This window comes from Neoarius graeffei, chromosome 6 (genome assembly GCF_027579695.1).
Source record: "Neoarius graeffei isolate fNeoGra1 chromosome 6, fNeoGra1.pri, whole genome shotgun sequence".
In the NCBI taxonomy this organism is placed as follows: Eukaryota; Metazoa; Chordata; class Actinopteri; order Siluriformes; family Ariidae; genus Neoarius; species Neoarius graeffei.
The window spans coordinates 93,367,958-93,383,702 of NC_083574.1; the positions used below are offsets into that span (position 1 = coordinate 93,367,958).

Here is a 15,745-nt window from a genome sequence, read left to right on the forward strand (position 1 = left end):
CAGTTGTTCACTCAACATCCTTTTCCCCCGACTCTCATGGGGAGTTGAGACCTAAAAAAAAAAAACCCTCCGCAGCTTGTCATGTCCGAGAGACAGCAAAATGGTGTCAGGAAACATCATTACAGCTTTACCGCTGACTTAGGCCCACTTTACACGGGGACGGTCTGAAACAAAAACGCAGAAGTCCGTTTTCGTTCTCACTTTTTTCCGCGTCTACACGACCGTTTTCAAGGAGGAAATCTGCGTCTATACGGTGACGCATAAATGTGTGGAATTCAATTGGATGTGCATGCCAGGCGGCTAGGTGGTGCTGTGAAAGACCTCCGCTATGTCTGCACGCATGCGCAACGTCTTCCGTCTTGTCTGATCTGCACATCTGCGCCGCGAAAACTTTGACTACTCTGGCTATGGTAAGTAAGAAAGTAAGTAAAAAAGTAACAGCATGCTATACCCGCCTCTGTTCATTAACGGTATATGTGCAGATTCGGTATAGATGTTCGAAGGACTCCTGGACGTTTATTAAAGCTGCCAGAGCAGCTTGAAGGTCCGTTGGATGGATGTAATCAGGCATGCTCTTACTTTTTTACTTACTTTCTTACTTCCCGGGCTGGCATGTACAGTATATGACACATGTATGACGTAAGCGCGTACCCGACGTGAGCAGATCTGAGCAGAGTTTCGCGTATTGGGTAGTTTAGACGGATATGCAACGGGGGCTGTTTTTAACTTATCCACTCAGGAAGGCGTTTTCAATTTTTTCCGTTTTTCAGCCTCGGAAACGCCGTCCCCGTGTAGACGAAAGGCACTTCCGATAAAATATTTAGTTGTTTTTACCCGACAGCGTCCTCGTGTAAACGGGCCCTTACAGAGTGCTGCTAGACCAGAGACTCTTTCCATCAATGTTCAATAAACGTTTCCTTAGGCTACGGTCAAACTACAGCTCATGATGGGTTTGCAAATACCTGGTGATGAAAAATTGGTAGTATTGAGACACACCAATCGTGCGATGCACAGCGAATGTTCTCCGAGCTTCACGAGTTGGTTTTTTTTTTTTTTTTCGTTTTTTTTTGGGGGGGGCTCGTGAGTGGCCAAAAACATCATGTATGCATTGAAATTTGGTGGCGGTGTTTTGTTTTCATCAGCAAACTAAGCGGAGAATACTCACAGATGGGTTTGGGAACACTTCCCGAAGCTCAGGGAAGCATCACCACCAAATGCTTCATTTTCATCAATAACACATCATTAAAGCATCATGAGCTGTAGTGTTACAGAAAACTTCACCACATCAACCATTATAGTGTTGTTGGTTTTTTTTGTTGATTAACAATTTCTTGCGTTTAGTTTATTATTATTATTGCTACTACTCATCCTAGAGTATGTGGAGTGTTCGTTGTCCAAGTCCCTGTAAATGAGTTATTACCGTACAGTGGTGCTTGAAAGTTTGCGAACCCTTTAGAATGTTCTATGTTTCTGCATAAATATGACCTAAAACATCATCAGATTTTCACACGCGTTCTAAAAGTAGATAAAGAGAACCCAGTTCAACAAATGGACCGACTAGTGGCCTAGTGGTAGCGTGTCCGCCTCTCGATCGGGAGATTGGGAGTTCTATTCACGGTCGGGTCATACCAAAGACCATCATAAAAATGGTACCTACCACCATCTGGCAAGGCACGCTGCAATACAGATGTGCATGGGGAGTTTAACTCTCGTGGTTACCAGAGGACTAGCCCCCCACTGTAACCCTAGCTATGTAATAGGCAAGAGGCCGAGGGCTACAGTAACGGAGATCGGCGCCGCCCGATGCGCCACATACAGGTTGGGCCTGGTTAGTACTTGAGTGGGAGACTGCCTAGGAATACCAGGTACTGTAAGGCGTGGGAAGGACTTTGACTTTTTGAGTTCAACAAATGAGACAAAAATATTATGCTTGGTCATTTATTTATTGAGGAAAATGATCCAGTATTACGTATCTGTGAGTGGCAAAAGTATGTGAGCCTCTAGGATTAGCCATTAATTTGAAGGTGAAATTCGAGTCAGGTGTTTTCAATCAATGGGATGACAATCAGGTGTGAGTGGGCACCCTGTTTTATTTAAAGAACAGGGATCTATCAAAGTCTGATCTTCACAACACATGTTTGTGGAAGTGTATCATGGCACGAACAAAGGAGATTTCTGAGGACCTCAGAAAAAGTGTTGTTGATGCTCATCAGGCTGGAAAAGGTTACAAAACCATCTCTAAAGAGTTTGGACTCCACCAATCCACAGTCAGACAGATTGTGTACAAATGAAGGAAATTCAAGACCGTTGTTACCCTCCCCAGGAGTGGTCAACCAACAAAGATCACTCCAAGAGCAAGGTGTGTAATAGTCGGCGAGGTCACAATGGACCCCAGGGTAACTTCTAAGCAACTGAAGGCCTCTCTCACATTGGCTAATGTTCATGAGTCCACTATCAGGAGAACACTGAACAACAATGGTGTGCATGGCAGGGTTGCAAGGAGAAAGCCACTGCTCTCCAAAAAGAATATTGCTGCTCATCTGCAGTTTGCTAAAGATCACGTGGACAAGCCAGAAGGCTACTGGAAAAATGTTTTGTGGATGGATGAGACCAAAATAGAACTTTTTGGTTTAAATGAGAAGCGTTATGTTTGGAGAAAGGAAAACACTGCATTCCAACATAAGAACCTTATCTTATCTGTGAAACATGGTGGTGGTAGTATCATGGTTTGGGCCTGTTTTGCTGCATCTGGGCCAGGACGGCTTGCCATCACTGATGGAACAATGAATTCTGAATTATCCCAGCGAATTCTAAAGGAAAATGTCAGGACATCTGTCCATGAACTGAATCTCAAGAGAAGGTGGGTCATGCAGCAAGACAACGACCCTAAGCACACAAGTCGTTCTACCAAAGAATGGTTAAAGAAGAATAAAGTTAATGTTTTGGAATGGCCAAGTCAAAGTCCTGACCTTAATCCAATCGAAATGTTGTGGAAGGACCTGAAGAGCAGTTCATGTGAGGAAACCCACCAACATCCCAGAGTTGAAGCTGTTCTGTACGGAGGAACGGGCTAAAATTCCTCCAAGCCGGTGTGCAGGACTGATCAACAGTTACCGCAAACATTTAGTTGCAGTTCTTGCTGCAAGTAATGACCAAGTATAATATTTTTGTCTCATTTGTTTAACTGGGTTCTCTTTATCTACTTTTAGGACTTGTGTGAAAATCTGATGATGTTTTAGGTCATATTTATGCAGAAATATAGAAAATTCTAAAGGGTTCGCAAACTTTCAAGCACCACTGTACTATCGAAAACAAATCAGTGCCTTCTGACCAATCAGAATTGAGAATTCAATAGCGCAGTGGTGTGAAGTAATAAAGTGAATGAAGTGAATCAGTTATGTAAAATGTCGTGCTGTACTGTGTGTAGGTATTGTTAAGCGGCGGTGTCGACTCTACAGTGTGCACAGCCCTGCTGAATAAAGCTCTAAATCAGGATCAAGTGATCGCCGTCCACATCGACAACGGTTTCATGAGGAAGAGGGAGAGCCAGACTGTGGAGGAAGCGCTCACCAAACTCGGAATTAAACTCAAAGGTGCCATAAATATTTAAAAGGGGCTGTTTGGTATAAATATTATCGTTGCTTGTATGATTTAATAACTATCGTCATTTGCGTGCAGTTGTAAATGCAGCACACACGTTCTACAACGGCACCACGACGCTGCCCATCTCGGAGGAGGATCGCACTCCGAGGAAACGCATCAGCAAGACTCTCAACATGACCACCAACCCTGAGGAGAAGAGAAAGATCATCGGGGACACCTTTGTCAAGGTGTGTAACGGTCGTCTTCCTGCAGGTCACTGTGTTACTGACTGCAGTGTCTGTATTGCATTATTACACATGCGCAAGCCATAAAACATGACCGGGCGGCTGTTCAGCAGCGTAGTGGAGTGAGAACAGGGAGCGAGACGTGGAGGTATGCACTAGAGAGAAAGGGAATGGAAGCCAGTCGGAGCATGAGGGTGGAACGGTCCAGATACGAGGAATAGAGGTGGTCAAAGCAGACGAGTTCAAATATCTGGGGTCAACCGGACAAAGTAATGGTGAGTGAAGAAGAGTGTAAGTAGGTTGGAATGGATGGATGGAGGACATGGTAGCCACGGGGTCTTAAAAGTCTTAAAGTCTTAAATTTAATATTCCAAAATGAAGGCCTTAAAAAGTCTTAAATTGCTTTGCCCAAGTCTTAATTTTTTAAACAAAGGTCTTAAATTTACTCATACTATTCTACAACGTGAAAACGTGGGTTTTGCGTAACATCAGTGAATTTCTTGGAGTATGCGCAAAGAAAGAAACAATATGTGCCCAAATCCAGAATCCAGGGACACGTGTCGGCCCGGGGGCATTTTGAGTTATTGACAGATTCAGAAAGTACAGTTTCTAAGCTTTCCAATGATGCCTTCCATGTGGAGATCTGACAATATTTGAAGAATGTGTGGCCTTTTGAAAGTGTATACTTCTTAAAACAGAAAAGGGAGAAAATCGCCCTCAAAGTTTTCCATCTCAGCTACTCTGGGTGTAGGGCGGGCATATAATGGTGCTCATTTGCATGGCATTAAGGAAAGCCCCACCCCCTACGAGCTAGCACGATGCTACTTTCATGTAAACAAAGATCACCACGTCAATTTTCCTTCCATGCAAAGTATGCCCAACACAATTATGAAGTACAAAAATAAGTCCTAAAGTTTACTTTAACGCTTTGTGGTTGAAAAATGACTCACACCGTAAGAAAGAAAGATAGCACGATGATGACACAACTAACACAACGCTAGTTTCATGTAAAGCCTCGGTCACAACCGGCCGTACAGTACGCGCTCCTACAGCCGGTCTACATGCAAAAAACGCAAGAAACGCACGAGAGCGAGCGTGTGACGTGCTGATTTTCGAGCCGCAGACCGGCCGCAGAGGTTCTTCGTCATGTCAAACAAACTCTACGGGCGCTTACGTTTTTTTTCAGGTTGCAAGACAAACTTACGGCCAACGCGCATCTTTCTCCGTGAACAAAAAAAAAAAAACGCAGCGATTTGGGAAACGCCAAAAATCACACGGCCAAAAAATCGCACGTCCGGTTGTGACGTAGGCTTAACCAAACCACAACACTCTCCGTTACATGCAAAAATAACCACACAGCCTTAGATTAATAAACTCACCCCATCAGAAAGAGAAACGGCGCCTTGCACACACCAATGCCTCCGATGGAATGTAGTCCTAGAACACTTCCTTTTGGTTGGGGTTTTTTTGCTAGAAATGGTGATCTCCGATGTAAATACCGTGTGTCTGTTTGCTTCGCGGTGTTTCAGCTCCTCTGCGCTCTGTTTAGTAACTCATTCCATAGTGAAATCACACGCCTGTATGCAGGTTAAGTAGCCACGAGCTCAGCTCGTATCATACAGCTGATTCACGGAAAAAAACAAAACAAAAGACTTAAATCATCATGTGAATGGCCCATATGGTAATTTACCCACACCCCCCAGCAGGCTACAGTCCTGACAAAAACGAGGCAATTTGCAACAAAAAATGTATGCTTTTCCAACAAAACAATCTATTATCTGGAATACTGATTGCATTCTTCAAGATCTCAACTTGCACATGATGGAAAAAAACAAAAATCACAAATTTCGAAAAAAAATGCTTCTTTTGCGATTATCTCGGATTCGTTTCGGCCGACATGTGTCCCTGGATTCGGTGAGGCGTCACATTATTTATTCACTTTACTCAAATACAAAGTAAAATGGCAGTAAATCTTCTTTCTTTTCTTGCGTATTGCATCATGAGGCGTTCCTGGCTTGTAAATCTCTTATTTTCGGTGCATGACACGTTCACGCAGCTGAGCATGCTATGAATTAACGATGACAACGGTCTGCAGTGGCGGCTACACAATTACACACCCAGCCAACATTTCTCCATTTGTGTATGAAAATACACTCCAACCACTCAGTTTGGTTTCATTTACAACCAGCGGTGTCTTTTGATGCCAGCACGGAATTGAACGAGAGAAGACTGGTTTACCGGAGACAAAATAAGCGTCATCTCTGCTTCTGTTCCCTCCGACACACTACTGCCTCCGCCGAGTGCGCGTGCACACACCGCATGTCGGGGCCGCGGATGAGTTACTCTCCCTTGATCAACGAAGTCTGCGGGGAATTTGTGGTTATTATCGGTACAAACAGCGCGAATCACAACTTAAATGAGTGCGGTTCAGTTTGACATTATTGTCAGTCCGTTAGATAAACATTTAATTTTATTAAAATTGAAAATTAATATTTAGAGCCTGTGGGCTACAAAAATAATAGTCATTAAAGTAGCCGGCTGGACTTAATTGCGTAGCCGGCTGTATGGCCGGCAGGTGGCACTTGTGGAAAGCCCTGTCGAATCAGGTCTGCGCATGCGCCGTGCGGCACAATAAAACGGCAGCCACCATGAAGGAAGGAGATCCGGAGTTTTCAAACGTTTGCTTAAGTGTGAAATCGCAAAACGGTATTCTAGCGAACAACAAAATAGTAAAGATTCAGAAAAACAAATCATTCAGTGATCATTTTAATAGTGTAATTTCATCCGAACTCGGCCTAACGCTCGATTTAGAACTACAGAAAGTCCGTGTGTCGGACATTTTAAGTACCTTTGTAAAAGTTTTGCAAATGTTGCAGTCAGCATTTAAAATGCTAACTTCAAGTTTTTGTACAAGTTTCAGTTGATTAAACCGTCATATTTTATTAAATGTGTCTGCTTTTGTAATAAAAAAGTACTGAAAGAAAAAGCAAACACAGCATTGCGATTTCTTATCCATCCAATTAAAAAAAAAAAAATCCCTCCCTCCCGACTGAAAATTTTTTTTGGCTCACCCGGTGGACAGGAAACGCATTTTTTTTTAAAGATGGCCTTATAGATACTGTTTTTGAAAATTCATGAACACCTTCTGACCAATCAAGAATTCAGTCGCGGTTTGCTATCAGTGTAAATGTGAGTAAAACAATGGGAGATTTTGGAGGAAAACTGACAGATTTTAAGTTTTATTGTTGATAATATTTAGGTGATTAAAACAAAGGACCGTGTGAGATCTTTTCGCCTCCACCGGAAGGAAATTAAATCAGGTCTTGAAGAAGAACTGAAGTCATTTTTAAACTTGCTTTATTTCTTAATTAACGTGTAACTCAATTATGTTTTCGGTTTTAGTAACCTTATATCGTGACTCGTATCGGCAACTAACTGCAATTAAATATTATACTTATCGGCCTGTTCGGTTTTTAGCCGTGTTGAATTGAGTTCGTTTGGTCGACGGCAGGCGTCGCTTATCCGCGCGATCTTCACGTGACTTGTCCGAGACCTCGAAACGTGAAGAAGTGCCAGCCAGGTGTCAGCGCCGCCATTTTGAAAACTGTTTTCCAAACGAAATATCGCACAAAAACGAGTTTAAATGACGATTACTGCCGACTTTTTTCAAACTTTCCTGATTGCTATCAAAACAAACACAACTTCCGGCTTGATTAGGTCAGCATTCGAAAGACGGCGCGCGCGTCTTTTGACGACGCCTGTGTCCGAAATCACTCACTATACGGTGAGGACGCCATTTTGTAGCGGTGTCGGAAACCTTCGTGAGGATTATTTCCACCCTATATAGTGCACTCAAAGTATCCCACAATGCATCAGGAAAAGTAGTGTACAGCGATGGTCACTAACCAAAGCAGTATATCCCATCATGCATTGCGGTCGCGCTGAAAGAAATCTAATTAAAAGTCTGAAATGTGATTTAATAAAAGGCAGCGGCGAAGAAGAAAGGATTCAGCCTTGATTTAAAAGAACTGAAAGCTGCAGGGACTTTGTATTGATTAATGTGGGAAATGCGCTCAGTATAATATGGATTTATCACACAAACACACGCATGTATTTATTATTTTGAAACCCACCAGCCGACTGATCCGGCACGTTTTAATTGTGCGACAGTAATGACGTAAATACCAGCGGGATGGAGTTGTGTCCGAAAGCGGGGTTTTTTTTCATTTTGCCAATGAGCTCACTGTATAGTCCTCTATAGAGTGATTCCCTATATAGGGAGTAGTGAACGAGTGAGCGATTTCGGACACGGTTTGATTTCCGCTGTACGTTTTACTTCCGTCCTACGATGTCTAGCACAGGTCTCAGCGAATCTCGTTTACGGCCATTGCTTTGACATATGGACTGATATATTACAGAGCGTATTTCAAACACTCATAACTTGCTATAGCAGCGACAAAATAGCAATCAAAAATGCATTCCGATATTTAATAAAATGAGAGAGAATTTTGATGATAAAACATTTGCCTTCAGTTCCCCTTTAAGCCTTCTCTGAGATTAATTCTATCAGGATGACAGTTTTCTATGGATTTGTTGGGGTTCGATTTTTGCCGAGTTCCTCTCAGCATCGGAGTGAACCGTGGAACATTTCAGAGCAAATCACTTCTTTCTGTAACCGGAAAACCTCTTGAAACCCATGCATTTGGCAAAACGTGCAGCGATTGGCTGACCCAAACTGTCTTTCAATCTTTGAACCAATCCGTGGTCTCGATACATAGATATGGTGCAAACTCGCACACAAAAAGAATAATCTCAAGTTCTTGAAATCGACACGGAAGTTAAAAATAAATTTAGGATGCAAAAGACCGTGACAATCGAGGTGAAAATCGGTATCAAAGAAGAGACAACTACAGAGAAACTTGAAAATTTTGTCAGGAAAGCCGATTGTCCCAGCAAAGTTTTCTGCACGTACTGCAATGACCTGATGATAAATTATGGGAGTCGAGGATGTGTTGCGATCACAGAACATGCAAAAATGAAGAAGCACGCCAAAAAACTTGCCCTCAGACGAACAAACTCTTCTCTTGGATCATCGTTTTTCAAAACAAAGCCGAAGACTGATGATGCTCATGATGTCAGCCATTGGGGAACGCTTGCGAAATCAGCAGTTACGGATAACACAGAATCAGTGCCTCCGACACCAATAGCAGATCGATAATCTCATTCAGAGGTAATTATGAATTTTTATCGTCTCCTGTCGACTGATAATGCTTAAAAATTTACTCTTAGAAATGTTCTATTAAGGGCATCTTAAATTAAAATTGACTGAGAAGTTCTATTAAGGGCATCTTAAAATTGACTCTGAGAAGTTCTATTAAGGGCAGCTTAAATTAAAATTGACTTGAGAAAAGTTCTGTTAAGGGCATCTTAAAATTGACTTGAGAAAAGTTCTGTTAAGGATATCTTAATTAAAAATTGACTCTGAGAAAAGTTCTATTAAGAGCATCTTAAATTAAAATTGACTTGAGAAGTTATATTAAGGGCATCTTAAATTAAAATTGACTCTGAGAAAAGTTCTATTAAGGGCATCTTAACTTAAAATTGACTCTTAGAAAATTTCTGTTAAGGGCATCTTAAATTAAAATGTACTCTGAGAATTTCTATTAAGGGCATCTTAAAATTGACTCTGAGAAGTTCTATTAAGGGCATCTTAAATTAAGATTGACTTGAGAAAATTTCTATTAAGGGCATCTTAAATTAAAATTGACTCTTAATAGAAATTTTCTAAAGTCAATCTTAATTTAAGATGCCCCTAATAGAACTTTTCTAAAGTCAATTTTAATTTAAGATGCCCTTAATAGAAATTTTCTAAGGGCATCTCAAATTAAAATTGACTCTTAAAGTTCTATTAAGGGCATCTTAAATTAAAATTTACTCTGAGAAAAGTTCTATTAAGGGCATCTTAAAATTGACTTGAGAAAAGTTCTATTAAGGGCATCTTAAATTAAAATTTACTCTGAGAAAAGTTCTATTAAGGGCATCTTAAATTAAAATTTACTCTGAGAAAAGTTCTATTAAGGGCATCTTAAAATTGACTTGAGAAGTTCTGTTAAGGGCATCTTAAATTAAAATTGACTCTTAGAAAATTTCTGTTAAGGGCATCTTAAAATTGACTCTGGGAAGTTCTATTAAGGGCATCTTAAATTAAAATAGATTTTAGAAAAGTTCTATTAAGGGTATCTTAAAATTCACTCTGAGAAAAGTTCTATGGAGGGCATCACTTGAATCCATACAATATCCCCTATCTGAAACAAACTTAAAAGTACTTTTGATAACATGCTTTCAGAAATACTTGGAGGAAAATGATGGAATATGGAAATATTTCTATCCTTTTGGGAATAACATGGTCTAAAAACATGGGTTTGATGTCACTTTCTTGTACTGTATGTGTGAATCTTTTATTAAAATGTGATTGCATGAAATATGAAATTTTTATTCAAAATAGAGGCTTTGAAAGCCCTTAAAATTTGCTGAAACCTAGGAGCTTTGCCCCCTCCCAAGGCGCCACCTTGGACCCGGCTGGGGGCCGCCCCCGGCTCACTTTCAGCTGAAATGAGAATTTGCCTGTTCTGTAGAATCTTCTTTATATTCAAGATATTCTTCATATTAAACACAAGTCACTCTCTGTCCTCCTGTCCCTGCTCGTATCGTATCGTGGTTTGATGTCCAGGTGGCGAACGAGGTGATCGGCGAGATGAACCTGAAGCCGGAGGATGTGTATCTGGCGCAGGGCACGCTCAGACCCGACCTGATCGAGAGCGCGTCTCACCTGGCCAGCGGCAAGGCTGACGTCATCAAAACGCACCACAACGACACAGAGCTCATCCGCAAACTCCGGGACGAGGTACAGCATCACGTGACCCCTCCGTCTTGTTCACCTGATTCACTCGTAGTGTGTCCTTGGCTGAAGTACTCTGATGGACATTTTACAACCGCATGGGTTCGGTAGAAAACATTGTACACTGACCAAAACTTCCAACGCAACACTCAGGTTTATTACGACACATGCCATTTTCTCATGATAGATTTAATAATGCACAAAAAATATCAAGGACACCATTTTAGTCATGAACGAAAAACAAATTAGTCCCGGTTTGAAATTCATGACATCAAATCAAAGTGTGATTCTGGATCATCAGATGCCCCTTTTCCACCAAAGCAGTTCCAGGGCTGGTTCGGGGCCAGTGCTTAGTTTGGAACCGGGTTTTCTGTTTCCACTGACAAAGAACTGGCTCTGGGGACAGAAAAACCGGTTCCAGGCTAGCACCAACTCTCTGCTGGGCCAGAGGAAAGAACCGCTTACGTCAGCGGGGGCGGAGTTGTTAAGACCAACAACAATAACAAGACGGCGAAAGCTCGCCATTTTTAAGCGACGAGAAGCAGCAGCTGTACAAACGCGAAGTCAGCCATTATTATTATTGTTGTTGCTGCTTCTTCTTCTTCCGTGTTGTTTTTGCTTCGATATTTGCGCCAAGGTTTATGCAGACGTAGTGACGTAACTGACGTATACAGCGACGTAATGACGTGGCTTCCCTTAGCACTGTGAGCTATGGAAAAGCAAACTGGTTCGCAAGTTGAACGAGTTGTGAACCAGCACCAGCACTGGCCCCGAACCAGCCCTGGAACTGATTTGGTGGAAAAGGGGTATGTGTCAGGATCTTGTTTGGCCGTCACACACGGTCTGAATTCTCCGATGCATCGAGCCGATCAGTTGCTGGATTTCGGCCCGTGTGACGCGTCCCCGTTCCTCACGAAGCGCCTGGCGCAACTACAGGATTGTGAAGGGTTCTGGATCACGCCTTCTCAGTCGACGATCTAGAATATCTCATAGGTGCGCTATATAGGGTTTAAATCTGAGAAGAACGCAGGCCAGTCAAGACACTGAGCATTGTTCTGCCTCAGGTATTCCTGACAGACTCTGGCGATGTGGTCTCGCGTTATCCTGTTGCAGCGTTAGGCGGTGCAAGTCACCAGTGGAACCAAAATGTCATCACGGTAATGGGCCGCATTGAGGTTTCCATTGATGAAAACAAGCTCAGTCTTGTGTCTGCTGGTCCACCGCAGCAGGCACGCTCCAGGACGTTAGCATCAGCGTAACGTTCCCGTCGCCTACGCCAAACACGCGCTCTGCCGTCAGCAACACTCAACTTGAACTTCAATTCGTCAGAAAACAGGATCCTGTTCCAGCCCAAATGTGCCCTTGCCCATTCCAGACGGACACGGCGACGAGCAGGAGACCACGACCGGGACGTCGGTTGTGCAACCCGGCTTCTACTGTTTGGTCACTATGACCTCTGGTCTGTGCAGCGGTGACTGTAGCTGTCAGGAAGCGATTTGCGAAGACGAATATGGCGGTCCTGCTGAGGTGAGGGGTGGTGACACGTGGTCGGTCGTTAGTGCTTTCTGTGTCCTCTCCAGAGACGCAAAATGGTGACGCCCAGAGCCCTTGCAACCCGTCTTTGCAACGTTCCGCCAGCAAGCATACCAATGGCTCTTTCTCGCTGATTTTGACGTCGTCATGCCATGGTCGAACGTTGCACCAGTACAATGCCAGTGAGTATTGAATTGCCCATTAGGGTGCCCCCTAAAAATGAAAAGTTCCTCCGATCATGATGCGTTTTTTGTTTTTATGTTCCTTTTGGTAAGAAAACACACTGGGTGAAATATTTTGACAAAATTCAAAAGTTTGGCACCAGGAGCTCAAAGTTATGGAAAAAGCTGCTATTTTATGACTTTTATGACAAAATTCCGATCACTTTTCATGAAACATTATGGCACCTTATAGAGTATACCAAATATCTTAGATCCACATTTTTACTACATATTCTAAATATATTATCAAGCACAGTTTGAGTTTTAGCTGCTCATTGAATCATTGTTCAACTACTTTTAAACAATACAAACAGTGTTGGGCACGTTACTTTCAAAAAGTAATTAGTTATAGTTACTAGTTACTTTTCCCAAAAAGTAACTGAGTTAGTAACGGAGTTACTTTGTCATAAAAGTAACTAATTACCAGGGAAAGTAATTATTCCGTTACATTTTGTTCCCCCTCAAAAAAAATCAAATTCAATTAGTGTAATCATAATAAAAGTGAATGTTAAATGTGTTTAATGACTGAAATGGACACTTAACAGAACCAGTTAGTAACGTTATCTACACTATATTAATATTTTTGTGGGACAATGTGAGATAAGACATCTATCAAATGTAATATATTTTTGCAGTTATTAAAATTATGTTACTAATTACTGGCCACTGACGAGGACAAACGCTTTGTTCCTCGACATAATGTGCATTGCACGTAAACACTCTTGCCTTTTATTTCAAGTAATGAAAAGTGCTGGCTGTATTTCCAGTGTGAAAGCGCAGTGCTGGGCTGACCGCTCGCCATCGCTGGCTCTTCCGATTGAAAGCGTGCGCAGTAGTGCAGTAGGCGTGGCCTACCTACATATGTTGTCCAAATCTACTCTGATTGGCTTACTGTGCCGTTGTCTCGTGTCTCCCCGCCCCACACGAAAGCAGAGTAAAGAAAGGCTGAGCGAGCAGCGTGCCAGATGAGAACAGCTTTAATAAAGTAACGCATAGTATTTTATTGTAAGTAACGGGAACGGCGTTATAACGATGTAAAAAGTAATTAGTTAGATTACTCGTTACTAAAAAAAGTAACGCCGTTAGTAACGGCGTTTATTCTAACGCCGTTATTCCCATCACTGAATACAAATGTATTATGAATCACATTAATGCTTCTCAATCCCTTGCAAAGGGCAGATTCTATGGAAGCAATTTTGTGCCAAAATGTTCGTATAATACTTTTGAAATATCAAATGAAAACGACAAATCAAAATACAAAAAAAGAAGAAAAAGTCAATTTTTTTAGACTGGCAAACAAATTATTCGTTTATTTTTGTTCTGCGTCTTTCTCAGTTTTGTTTGGCGTCATTTATTTCGGTTGCGATTCCAGCTTTCTCGTTTGCGCTCCCGGACTTTTTGCTTGCAGTTTTGGCACAAACTTGACGTGTGGGTGGGCTGTCCAGGAATGCATTCCCTTTGGCTAACTTGTGTTTGACTGACAGCTACGCTCAGCCATTCCCTACTCGGATTCTGGCGGACTGTTTGACGAGTGACCAAGGATCGAGTGGACTTCAGTGGTGACTATGATATTGAATTTACACTTTGTTGAATTAATTCAGTATCATAGTCGCCACTGAAGTCCACTCCATCCTTGTTTACCGTCAATGGATCGCTCACTCGCCAAACAGTCCGCCAGAATCCGAGTAGGGAATGGCTGAGTGTAGCTGTCAGTCAAACACAAGTTAGCCAATGGGAATGCATTCCTGGACAGCCCACCCACACGTCAAGTTTGTGCCAAAACTGCAAGCAAAAAGTCAGGGAGCGCAAACGAGAAAGCTGGAATCGCAACCAAAATAAATTACGCCAAACAAAACTGAGAAAGACGCGGAACAAAAATAAAAGGTTTCTGAAGAGTAATAGACTGATATTTTGCACGATTACACGAATAATTTGTTTGCCAGTCTAAAAAAATTGACTTTTGGGTTTTTTTTTTTTTTGTATTTTGATTTGTCGTTTTGTTTGATATTTCAAAAGTATTGTATGAACATTTTGGCACAAAAATTTTGGCAAAAAAAATGAACCTCGTGGTGCCACCATTAGACTTTTGAATACAGTCAAAAAATTCTACAGGATGTCTTTTATTGGTGAAAAGAAACACCCAGACAAAAATGCATCAGACTTTATGAAAGTGAGGGCGACTGATGCACCCTACTGCCCATTGCTGTGGCTATTTATCGGCCAGGTTTAAGAAGGATTGGTCAGTGAGTTCTACTCAACCCGAGTGGAGTCGCAAACTTCTAAACAGTGTGCATTCCAGTGGAACGAACTGCCTGTACAACAACAAAACAATCTCATGAGCTTTTAAGGTGGAGTTTAGGCCTCATTTACCCAAAACATTTCGAAATTTGAAGTGTTGCGTTGGAAGTTTTGGTCAGCGTACATTCCACAACATGAATCAGGATTCTGTGATGCGGTAAAATAAATGGGTTGTTTTACAATCAGCAGAGATGCCTACTAGTACGGATTGGCCGTATTTTGTACGGAAAATTTACGTAAATACGATGTTACGGCAAACAGTGTTATTCTGTACAGAATTATTATAAAGTCTTAAAAAATTCCAGTGAGTTGTTTTTAAATGTCCAAGCGACTTTTTCAATCCATGCGCGATTCACGGCTATTTATTTTTACGACGACCGCACATGCTGTGTGTGACATGCACAGATTCTGCACATTTGTTCGCGCTATTTTCGATACGGTAGAACGGCCGTGCATTACACCCAGTCAAAAGGGCGATGGATACGCGCACTGCAAACTGTGTAGAACTGACATTAACATCACTCATGGTGGTCGCGATGACTGCACGCGGCATGTCAACTCCAAAAAAAAAAAACCCATCTGGAGTATGCTGAAACGGCGAGTCAGGCGGAAAGTAAATCTGGAGGGATCCAGCAGTTTTTTACGAAATCTGTGGATGAAAAGACACGGAACGTGACCCGTGCTGAAGCGGTGATGGTTGACCTGTGCTTGGAGTTGAACTTGCCAATTAGTGCCATGAAATGTGAGTTAAACTTATTCAGGTTCTTTTTACACGTCTGATTTTTATTCACTGAAATATCAAACACTGGCTGGACTTCTTTAACTCAAAGTCTTTTCAGTGTTGCAAGTGCAAATGTACATGTAGTCTGATCAAAAACAGAATTTTATGATTAGTGCTGTTGGGATTGTGGCAAAAAATTGATCGTTCCACTGTTTTAAATACAATTATAAATGCCATTTTATTCAAT

General features: G+C 41.9%; 1 protein-coding gene across 1 annotated transcript in view; it reads left to right on the top strand.

Moving 5' to 3' along the window:
• Nucleotides 1-15,745, top strand: part of gmps (guanine monophosphate synthase) — a 172,273-nt gene that overhangs the window by 94,603 nt on the left and 61,925 nt on the right. The window contains exons 7-9 of the mRNA XM_060924180.1: nt 3,428-3,593; nt 3,679-3,830; nt 10,558-10,731. Coding sequence (XP_060780163.1) covers nt 3,428-3,593; nt 3,679-3,830; nt 10,558-10,731 — 492 coding nt within the window. The remainder of the gene's footprint in view (nt 1-3,427; nt 3,594-3,678; nt 3,831-10,557; nt 10,732-15,745) is intronic.